At 33.9% G+C, this 12641-nt stretch overlaps 1 protein-coding gene across 1 annotated transcript in view; it reads right to left on the reverse strand.

Annotated features, from left to right (window-relative positions):
• Positions 1-1108: 1108 nt before the first annotated feature.
• The window catches only part of LOC133615349 (serotonin N-acetyltransferase-like), a 35851-nt gene continuing 24318 nt past the window's right edge, over positions 1109-12641 (reverse strand). Inside the window, exons 3-4 of the mRNA XM_061973882.2 lie at positions 5980-6134; positions 1109-5919 (exon numbers count right to left, since the gene is read on the reverse strand). Of these exons, the coding sequence (XP_061829866.1) occupies positions 5551-5919; positions 5980-6134 (524 nt within the window). The 3' untranslated portion in view covers positions 1109-5550. The remainder of the gene's footprint in view (positions 5920-5979; positions 6135-12641) is intronic.

Here is a 12641-nt window from a genome sequence, read left to right on the forward strand (position 1 = left end):
TTATTATTATGATAAAATTCTGGCGACTGAGCTGCCAGGTTTTTACCATAAAATCTACTTTTTGTCTCTTTTTTTTTTTTTTTTACAGTGCATTACTGTAAATAAAAAAAACAGCACCACTTTTATTTTTCTGGTAAAATTCGGGCGACTGAGCTGCTATTTTTTTTTTAACATAAAATCTACATTGTTGTTTGTAGTGCATTACTGTAAATTAAAAAATAGTTTTCTGCTTATGATACAATTCTGGCGACTGAGCTGCCAGGTTTTTACTGTATATCTATTTTTTTTTTTTTTTATGTTTACAGTGCATTACTGTAAATCAAAAATAGTACCATTTTTATTTTTGCCAGGTTTTTACCGTAGAATGTACTTTGTTTCTTTTTTTTTCTACAGTGCATTACTATAAATTAAATAAAACGGCACCACTTTTATTTTTCTGGTAAAATTCGGGCGACTGAGCTGCCAGTTTTTTGTTTTTTTTTAACCATAAAATCTATTGTTTTTTTTGTTTTTTTGTAGTGCATTACTGTTGTGCATTACTGTAAATTTAAAAATACTTTTATTCTTATGATAAAATTCTGGCGACTGAGCTGCCAGGTTTTTACCGTTAAATCCTTTTTTTTTTTTTTTTTTACAGTGCATTACTGTAAATTAAAAAGAGTACCATTTTCATTTTTAGAATAGAATAGAATAGAATAGAATAAAACAGAATAATCGCCAGAATTTTATCATAAAATGAGGTGCAGTTTTGAACATTTTTACCATAAAATCGTTGTTTTTACAGTGCATTACTGTAAATTAAAAAAACGGCACTACTTGTATTTTATTTTTAACCATAAAATGTACATTGTTGTTTGTAGTGCATTACTGTAAATTTAAAAATACTTTTATTCTTATGATAATATTCTGGCGACTGAACTGCCAGGTTTTTGCCGTAAAATCCTTTTTTTTTTTTTTTTTTTTTTTTTTTTTTTACAGTGCATTACTGTAAATTGAAAATAGTACCATTTTTATTTTTAGAATAGAATAGAATAGAATAAAATAGAATAATCGCCAGAATTTGATCATAAAATGAGGTGCAGTTTTGAACATTTTTACCATAAAATCGTTGTTTTTACAGTGCATTACTGTAAATTAAAAAAACGGCACTACTTTTATTTTATTTTTAACCATAAAATGTACATTGTTGTTTGTAGTGCATTACTGTAAATTTAAAAATACTTTTATTCTTATGATAAAATTCTGGCGACTGAACTGCCAGGTTTTTACCGTTAAATCCTTTTTTTTTTTTTTTTTTACAGTGCATTACTGTAAATTAAAAAGAGTACCATTTTTATTTTTAGAATAGAATAGAATAGAATAGAATAGAATAAAATAGAATAATCGCCAGAATTTGATCATAAAATGAGGTGCAGTTTTGAACATTTTTACCATAAAATCGTTGTTTTTACAGTGCATTACTGTAAATTTAAAAAAACGGCACTACTTTTATTTTATTTTTAACCATAAAATGTACATTGTTGTTTGTAGTGCATTACTGTAAATTTAAAAATACTTTTATTCTTATGATAAAATTCTGGCGACTGAACTGCCAGGTTTTTACCGTTAAATCCTTTTTTTTTTTTTTTTTTTTGCAGTGCATTACTGTAAATTAAAAAGAGTACCATTTTTATTTTTAGAATAGAATAGAATAGAATAAAATAGAATAATCGCCAGAATTTTATCATAAAATGAGGTGCAGTTTTGAACATTTTTACCATAAAATCGTAGTTTTTACAGTGCATTACTGTAAATTAAAAAAACGGCACTACTTTTATTTTATTTTTAACCATAAAATGTACATTGTTGTTTGTAGTGCATTACTGTAAATTTAAAAATACTTTTATTCTTATGATAAAATTCTGGCGACTGAACTGCCAGGTTTTTACCGTTAAATCCTTTTTCTTTTTTTTTACAGTGCATTACTGTAAATTAAAAAGAGTACCATTTTTATTTTTTAGAATAGAATAGAATAGAATAGAATAGAATAAAATAGAATAATCGCCAGAATTTTATCATAAAATGAGGTGCAGTTTTGAACATTTTTACCATAAAATCGTTGTTTTTACAGTGCATTACTGTAAATAGAAAAACGGCACCACTGTTATTTTTCTGGTAAAATTCGGGCGACTGAGCTGCCAGTTGTTTGTTTTTTTTAACCATAAAATCTACATTGTTGTTTGTAGTGCATTACTGTAAATTTAAAAATAGTTTTATTCTAATGATAAAATTCTGGCAACTAAGTTTCCAGGTTCTTAGCGTAAAATGGACTTTTTTTTTTTTTTACAGTGCATTTCTGTAAATTCAAAAATAGTACCACTTTTATTATTATGATAAAATTCTGGCGACTGAGCTGCCAGGTTTTTACCATAAAATCTACTTTTTGTCTCTTTTTTTTTTTTTTTTTTACAGTGCATTACTGTAAATAAAAAAAACAGCACCACTTTTATTTTTCTGGTAAAATTCGGGCGACTGAGCTGCTATTTTTTTTTTTAACATAAAATCTACATTGTTGTTTGTAGTGCATTACTGTAAATTAAAAAATAGTTTTCTGCTTATGATAAAATTCTGGCGACTGAGCTGCCAGGTTTTTACTGTATATCTATTTTTTTTTTTTTATGTTTACAGTGCATTACTGTAAATCAAAAATAGTACCATTTTTATTTTTGCCAGGTTTTTACCGTAGAATGTACTTTGTTTCTTTTTTTTTCTACAGTGCATTACTATAAATTAAATAAAACGGCACCACTTTTATTTTTCTGGTAAAATTCGGGCGACTGAGCTGCCAGTTTTTTGTTTTTTTTTAACCATAAAATCTATTGTTTTTTTTGTTTTTTTGTAGTGCATTACTGTTGTGCATTACTGTAAATTTAAAAATACTTTTATTCTTATGATAAAATTCTGGCGACTGAACTGCCAGGTTTTTACCGTTAAATCCTTTTTTTTTTTTTTTTTACAGTGCATTACTGTAAATTAAAAATAGTACCATTTTCATTTTTTAGAATAGAATAGAATAGAATAGAATAGAATAAAATAGAATAATCGCCAGAATTTTATCATAAAATGAGGTGCAGTTTTGAACATTTTTACCATAAAATCGTTGTTTTTACAGTGCATTACTGTAAATTAAAAAAACGGCACTACTTTTATTTTATTTTTAACCATAAAATGTACATTGTTGTTTGTAGTGCATTACTGTAAATTTAAAAATGCTTTTATTCTTATGATAAAATTCTGGCGACTGAGCTGACAGGTTTTTACCGTTAAATCCTTTTTTTTTTTTTTTTTTTTACAGTGCATTACTGTAAATTAAAAAGAGTACCATTTTCATTTTTAGAATAGAATAGAATAGAATAGAATAAAACAGAATAATCGCCAGAATTTTATCATAAAATGAGGTGCAGTTTTGAACATTTTTACCATAAAATCGTTGTTTTTACAGTGCATTACTGTAAATTAAAAAAACGGCACTACTTTTATTTTATTTTTAACCATAAAATGTACATTGTTGTTTGTAGTGCATTACTGTAAATTTAAAAATACTTTTATTCTTATGATAAAATTCTGGCAACTGAACTGCCAGGTTTTTGCCGTAAAATCCTTTTTTTTTTTTTTTTTTTTTTACAGTGCATTACTGTAAATTGAAAATAGTACCATTTTTATTTTTAGAATAGAATAGAATAGAATAAAATAGAATAATCGCCAGAATTTGATCATAAAATGAGGTGCAGTTTTGAACATTTTTACCATAAAATCGTTGTTTTTACAGTGCATTACTGTAAATTAAAAAAACGGCACTACTTTTATTTTATTTTTAACCATAAAATGTACATTGTTGTTTGTAGTGCATTACTGTAAATTTAAAAATACTTTTATTCTTATGATAAAATTCTGGCGACTGAACTGCCAGGTTTTTACTGTTAAATCCTTTTTTTTTTTTTTTACAGTGCATTACTGTAAATTAAAAAGAGTACCATTTTTATTTTTAGAATAGAATAGAATAGAATAGAATAGAATAAAATAGAATAATCGCCAGAATTTGATCATAAAATGAGGTGCAGTTTTGAACATTTTTACCATAAAATCGTTGTTTTTACAGTGCATTACTGTAAATAGAAAAACGGCACCACTGTTATTTTTCTGGTAAAATTCGGGCGACTGAGCTGCCAGTTGTTTGTTTTTTTTAACCATAAAATCTACATTGTTGTTTGTAGTGCATTACTGTAAATTTAAAAATAGTTTTATTCTAATGGTAAAATTCTGGCAACTGAGTTTCCAGGTTTTTAGCGTAAAATCGACTTTTTTTTTTTTTTTTACAGTGCATTTCTGTAAATTCAAAAATAGTACCACTTTTATTATTATGATAAAATTCTGGCGACTGAGCTGCCAGGTTTTTACCATAAAATCTACTTTTTTTCTCTTTTTTTTTTTTTTTTTTACAGTGCATTACTGTAAATAAAAAAAACAGCACCACTTTTATTTTTCTGGTAAAATTCGGGCGACTGAGCTGCTATTTTTTTTTTAACATAAAATCTACATTGTTGTTTGTAGTGCATTACTGTAAATTAAAAAATAGTTTTCTGCTTATGATAAAATTCTGGCGACTGAGCTGCCAGGTTTTTACTGTATATCTATTTTTTTTTTTTTTATGTTTACAGTGCATTACTGTAAATCAAAAATAGTACCATTTTTATTTTTGCCAGGTTTTTACCGTAGAATGTACTTTGTTTCTTTTTTTTTCTACAGTACTATAAATTAAATAAAACGGCACCACTTTTATTTTTCTGGTAAAATTCGGGCGACTGAGCTGCCAGTTTTTGGGGTTTTTTTAACCATAAAATCTATTGTTTTTTTTTTGTTTGTAGTGCATTACTGTAAATTTAAAAATACTTTTATTCTTATGATAAAATTCTGCTGACTGAGCTGACAGGTTTTTACTGTAAAATCCTTTTTTTTTTTTACAGTGCATTACTGTAAATTAAAAATAGTACCATTTTTATTTTTAGAATAGAATAGAATAAAACAGAATAATCGCCAGAATTTTATCATAAAATGAGGTGCAGTTTTGAACATTTTTACCATAAAATCGTTGTTTTTACAGTGCATTACTGTAAATAGAAAAACGGTACCGCTGTTATTTTTACAGTAAAATTGCTGCCATTTTGTTTTTTAACCATAAAAGTGACTTTCATCAACACTACTTGGACAAACTGTTTACATTTTGGACTTTGACTTGTTCTGACTTCACATTTTCCGTCAGATGAATAATGAATTAATTACAATATTAGCAACAATCCAACCTTTCCTCGTTACATTTGGGACACCTCCCATCTAATTCCACTATGACTGGGCAAAGGTACCTAATGAAGTGGCCAGCGAGCGGGCACTTATTTAACATTTTCTTACATTTTTCACATTGCCAAAGGGTATTGTGTTTAGAATTTTGAGGACAAAAATGAATGTGTTAGATTTTGGAAGAAGCCTATAACAAAAGGTGGAGTACTTCCCGGATCATACGTCCACGGGGTCTTGGGCGTCGGGCGGCGGCACGGTCAGCGGCGCGGCGGGGAAGCGGATGGCCTCGCTGTTGCGCCTCATGTAGGCGTGGCCGCTGACGGGGTAGCACATCTCCGTGAAGCTCAGGCTGCCCACGGTGATGGCGCAGCGGCCCAGCGCCTTGAAGCCCGACTTGCGGTAGAAGGGCACCAGGAAGTCCTCGCACATGAGCACGGCGCGCCGCACGCTGGGCAGGCAGCGCAGGTACTGCAGGTAGCGCCACATCAGGATGGGACCCTTGCCCTGCTGCCGGAAGGTGCGGTGCACCGCCAGCACGTGGATGTGCACGGTGGAGCCGCGGGGCTTGTGGAGGGTCAGGGCCTCCTAGAGGACACGGGACAGGTCAGTGGGGGTCCGACACATTCTCAAGCACAGGTGACTCACGGCGGCGAGGCGCTCGCGGTCCCACAGCGAGCCGATGATGAAGGCCACCAGCCGGCCCTCCTCGAACCAGCCCATGGAGAGTTCCGGACACAGCGTGAGGAAGTGACGCACCTCGTCCAGGTGGAGGGGACACTCGCCCGACACTGAGATGAAGGCTAGAGATGCACACACACAATTAGCACCAAATTCCACTATTTTTTCCCCTACACTTTGGACCCTGCGGTTCGTAAAACGGCGCAGGGAGAATTGATAGATTTTGTTTTTTTCCGCTAATTAATTTTCATGAAACCCAAGCAGAGGACTGAAAAGGTGTGTTACTGTTTGTGCCTGTTTTGCCCTCAAACTGAAAGCAAAACCCGTCCATAGCGTTTCTACTCGTATGGATTCTTCATTCATCACTCTAAGCAACGTTTGTAAGTTTTACAATATAACTAAAACTATTCTGACTTACTAACGCGTCCCATGTGTCATTAGTTAATATGCTAACACAATTAGCCCAAACACCCGAAATTTTTTCCCTACACTACTACCGTTCGGGGAGGCCATGGAAAAAGACTTCCAGACGGCTTCGAAGCAATTCTGGACCACCATCCGCCGCCTCAGGAAGGGGAAGCAGTGCAGTGTCAACACCGTGTATGGTGAGGATGGTGTTCTGCTGACCTCGACTGCGGATGTTGTGGATCGGTGGAGGGAATACTTCGAAGACCTCCTCAATCCTACCAGCACGTCTTCCTATAAGGAAGCAGGGCCTGGGGAATCTGTGGTGGGCTCTCCTATTTCTGGGGCTGAGGTTGCCGAGGTAGTTAAAAAGCTCCTCGGTGGCAAGGCCCCGGGGGTGGATGAGATCCGCCCGGAGTTCCTTAAGGCTCTGGATGTTGTGGGGCTGTCTTGGTTGACAAGACTCTGCAACATCGCGTGGACATCGGGGGCGGTACCTCTGGATTGGCAGACCGGGGTGGTGGTTCCTCTCTTTAAGAAGGGGAACCGGAGGGTGTGTTCCAACTATCGTGGGATCACACTCCTCAGCCTTCCCGGTAAGGTCTATTCAGGTGTACTGGAGAGGAGGCTACGCCGGATAGTCGAACCTCGGATTCAGGAGGAACAGTGTGGTTTTCGTCCTGGTCGTGGAACTGTGGACCAGCTCTATACTCTCGGCAGGGTCCTTGAGGGTGCATGGGAGTTTGCCCAACCAGTCTACATGTGCTTTGTGGACTTGGAGAAGGCATTCGACCGTGTACCCCGGGAAGTCCTGTGGGGAGTGCTCAGAGAGTATGGGGTAACGGACTGTCTTATTGTGGCAGTTCGCTCCCTGTATAATCAGTGTCAGAGCTTGGTCCGCATTGCCGGCAGTAAGTCGGACACGTTTCCAGTGAGGGTTGGACTCCGCCAAGGCTGCCCTTTGTCACCCATTCTGTTCATAACCTTTATGGACAGAATTTCTAGGCGCAGTCAGGGCGTTGAGGGGATCTGGTTTGGTGTCTGCAGGATTAGGTCTCTGCTATTTGCAGATGATGTGGTCCTGATGGCTTCCTCCGGCCAAGATCTTCAGCTCTCACTGGATCGGTTCGCAGCCGAGTGTGAAGCGACTGGGATGGGAATCAGCACCTCCAAGTCCGAGTCCATGGTTCTCTCCCGGAAAAGGGTGGAGTGCCATCTCCGCGTTGGGGAGGAGATCTTGCCCCAATTGGAGGAGTTCAAGTACCTCGGAGTCTTGTTCACGAGTGGGGGAAGAGTGGATCGTGAGATCGACAGGCGGATCGGTGCGGCGTCTTCAGTAATGCGGACGCTGTATCGATCCGTTGTGGTGAAGAAGGAGCTGAGCCGGAAGGCAAAGCTCTCGATTTACCGGTCGATCTACGTTCCCATCCTCACCTATGGTCATGAGCTTTGGGTCATGACCGAAAGGACAAGATCACGGGTACAAGCGGCCGAAATGAGTTTCCTCCGCCGAGTGGCGGGGCTCTCCCTTAGAGATAGGGTGAGAAGCTCTGTCATTCGGGGGGAGCTCAAAGTAAAGCCGCTGCTCCTCCACATGGAGAGGAGCCAGATGAGGTGGTTCGGGCATCTGGTCAGGATGCCACCCGAACGCCTCCCTAGGAAGGTGTTTCGGGCACGTCCGACCGGTAGGAGGCCACGGGGAAGACCCAGGACATGCTGGGAAGACTATCTCTCCCGGCTGGCCTGGGAACGCCTCGGGATCCCCCGGGAGGAGCTGGACGAAGTGGCTGGGGAGAGGGAAGTCTGGGCTTCCCTGCTTAAGCTGCTGCCCCCGCGACCCGACCTCGGATAAGCGGAAGAAGATGGATGGATGGATACTACCGTGCGGTTTGTAAAACGGTGCAGGTTTAATTGATTGATTTTATTTTTTTTTGCTAACGTTTTGTGGTCAAAAGTTTTCATGAAAACCAAGCAGAGGACTTAAAAGGTCTTTTGGACGAGTTTGAGTTGAGAATCTACTTCCTGTTTTGCCCTCAAACTGAAATCAAAAACCGTCCATAGCGTTTCTACTCGTATGGATTTCTCCATTCATCACTCCAAGCAACAATTGTAAGTTTTACAATATAACTAAAACTATTCTTACTTACTAAAGCGTCCCATGTGTGATGTCTGTAAGAGTGTTTTCATGCATATTTGTACGTGCTATCATAATGGAATGAAGCTAGCGTCATTACCTAATAAGCTAACACGTCTACTTGTGTCTGTGTCAGTATTATTTACTTACAATCGCATTGTTTTTGTATTGTTTCAGTTTTGTAAATTCACCAAAACGTCAGCGTGGAGTAATTGAGTCTGTTTAACTGATTGGAGAGCTAGCTTGTGCAGCTAGTGGGTCCATGACCATGACTTCTGTTTTGTTTGATCAGCCGTTTTACTACCCGTTTGAAAACCATTAAGGTATGTAAATAAACATTTACAGAATATTTCTGTGTACATAACTCATTTCACAACGTATATATCTGCGACTTATAGCAAAATATTTTCTTCTAAAATGTAGTGGGTGCGACTTATATACGGTGTGCTCTATAGTCCAGAAAATACAGCACTTTTTACCAGTGTACAGTAATAATATCCAAATACGCAGATCAGGTGCTGTGTTTATGGACATGTTTAGCGTAAATAAGCAGATGTTAAAGGTCAATCAATGACAGGACGCTTTATATACTGAATATATTGTTAATGTTATTGTATTACAATATAGTGATATACTGAATATATTGTTAATATTATTGTATTACAATATAGTAATATACTGAATATATTGTTAATATTATTGTATTACAATATAGTAATATTCTGAATACACTGTTAATATTATTGTATTACAATATAGTAATATACTGAATATATTGTTAATATTATTGTATTACAATATAGTAATATACTGAATATATTGTTAATATTATTGTATTACAATATAGTAATATACTGAATGCACTGTTAATATTATTTTATTACAATATAGTAATATACTGAATATATTGTTAATATTATTGTATTTTAATATAGTAATATACTGAATAATATTCAGTATATTACTATATTAAAATACAATACTATTAACAATATATTCAGTGAATATATTGTTAATATTATTGTATTACAATATAATAATATACTGAATATATTGTTAATATTATTGTATTTTAATATAGTAATATACTGAATAATATTCAGTATATTACTATATTAAAATACAATACTATTAACAATATATTCAGTGAATATATTGTTAATATTATTGTATTACAATATAATAATATACTGAATATATTGTTAATATCATTGTATTACAATATAGTAATATACTGAATATATTGTTAATAGTATTGTATTTTAATATAGTAATATACTGAATAATATTCAGTATATTACTATATTAAAATACAATACTATTAACAATATATTCAGTGAATATATTGTTAATATTATTGTATTACAATATAGTAATATACTGAATACACTGTTAATATTATTGTATTACAATATAGTAATATACTGAATACACTGTTAATATTATTGTATTTTAATATAGTAATATACTGAATAATATTCAGTATAGTAATATACTGAATAATATTCAGTATATTACTATATTAAAATACAATACTATTAACAATATATTCAGTGAATATATTGTTAATATTATTGTATTACAATATAGTAATATACTGAATATATTGTTAATATTATTGTATTACAATATAGTAATATACTGAATACACTGTTAATATTATTGCATTACAATATAGTAATATACTGAATATATTGTTAATAAAATTGTATTACAATATAGTAATATACTGAATACACTGTTAATATTATTGTATCACAATATAGTATATATATATATATATATATATATATATATATATATATATATATATATATATATATATATATATATATATATATATACATACTGAATTAGGGCATATTAGGGATTATACAGTAAATAAAAGACAAGTCATTAATAAACAGCAATAAATTACTTTTAATAGTTTACAATCCTAAGTATTGATTCTTAGCTTGGACATTTTTTTTTAATATTTGAATGCATTATCAAATATACATAATCATTATTTTGTTTATATTATTTTAATAGTATGCTCTTCTATTGAAAAAAGTATTTTTTTAAATTAAAAATATTAATATTTTTAAAATATCATCAGAATATTTTCTGTTCCGTGAGTTTTATTATATTAAATCACAACGTTGTGCATGTTCTATATGTGCTGCATCAAATGATTCTTTAAATGAAACTGATCCAAATGTACCTTGTTATTGTGCAACACTTAGATGTTAAAATATAAATATAATGTGTGTGATTTACGAACATGTTTGTAAGTATTGTTAATAAAAGATTAGATGATAACAATTAAAATCAGAGTGCTTCTCAAACTGCGCATGAATGCTTTTAAACCGCTGCTTGTAATTAGCATAGGTCACGCCCCCTTCTGTTAACTGCTGTGTTGAGTGCACACGGCACTAATGTGTCATGCCCTTATAAGGCATCAGAGGCGGCAACTTATGCTAATTAGCACAGCAGGACAGGAACATGAGAGTCAATTTAACAGTGGATTGAGGCATAAAGTGTAAAAATAAATATAAAGTCATTTCATGTCTTACAAATTCTTCTGATAGACCTTTCTTATGCACCAACAAGCTAATTATTCACCATTTTTTTTAGCGGTTTAAACACTAATAAGGAACAACATACAGTCAAGGGACAAAGGCTGATTTGTTTGTCTCTTCAGTACATTTCTGCTGTTTTATGGCCTTTTTGTTGTTGTTGTTTTACTCAATTATACATGATTCTTTTCCTAAGAGGGTTTTTTTTTCATGTTCAATTGTAAAACATCAATGTCCCATTCTTTCACACACTGGCAGTTATTATATGATATAAAACAAAAAACAAAAAAAAACAAAAAAAATGGGCATAAAAACATTTTGAAATCATTTTTTATTTTTTCATTGTTTTTTGCTGAAATCTCTCATTCAACTTCAACCCTAAACAAAAATACCAACTCTATAGTATTTGTTTTAATTATTATTTTAACGCTTTAAAGGCATTTTAATCAATTGATGTTACAGTTTTCTATTAGTATACATTTGCATAACCCTGTAAATAAACTTGTGACATTGTTTGTAAGTATTATATACACATACACACATATATACATACATACAACCATATATAAACACACACACATATATATATATATATATATATATATATATACCAGTGACATGCGGTGAGGTTGATGGCTGGTGAGGCGCTGACTTCATCACAGTCAGATTTACAAACATATGAACCCTAAAGAGTATCTTATTCACCATTTGATTGGCAGCAGTTAACGGGTTATGTTTAAAAGCTCATACCAGCATTCTTCCCTGCTTGGCACTCAGCATCAAGGCTTGGAATTGGGTATTAAATCACCAAAAATTATTCCCGGGCGCGGCGCTGTTGCTGCCCACTGCTCCCCTCACCTCCCAGGGGGTGATCAAGGGGATGGGTCAAATGCAGATGACAAATTTCACCACACCTAGTGTGTGTGTGACAATCATTGCTACTTTAACTTAACTTTAACTTTACACACAAAAAAAGCACATTTAATTAAAAAAATGTTATTATGGTCTTACCTTTACTTATAAATGAAGTCCATGCGCCGCAACTAAAGCCCTCACTTAAACTTTCCACATGCAAGATTGAATCTATTTAAAAAAGTGTAACCGAGGGTTTATAAATGTGGCCTATACTGTATGAAACTACAAAATAACAAACACGGAGGCTCCAGTTTACACGAGGACCACTTTATTTACCTTCTTTCAAAAACCTCCGCTCCACTCCGTGTCATCACTTCCGCTCTTAGTGCCTTTAAAATAAGAGCTCAAGGCATATACTGTATAACAGCGCATAACAGGAACTTAACATCACAAAGAGGAAAGCCCATGAAAATAGGTTACAAAAGTTATTTAATAAGAAGCCAAAAAGTGCAAAAACAATAATGTTCGTGTTGGAGGAGTTGTGAATTAGGTGCACCTGCAGTCTGCAGGTGTACCTAATGGTGTGGCCCTGCAGTCATTCACAACTCCTCCAAAATTTTTGGCTTCTTATGAAATAACTTTTTTAAATAGATTCAATCTTGCACGTGGAAAGTGTA

Source organism: Nerophis lumbriciformis, linkage group LG22 (assembly GCF_033978685.3).
Source record: "Nerophis lumbriciformis linkage group LG22, RoL_Nlum_v2.1, whole genome shotgun sequence".
Taxonomy (NCBI): Eukaryota; Metazoa; Chordata; class Actinopteri; order Syngnathiformes; family Syngnathidae; genus Nerophis; species Nerophis lumbriciformis.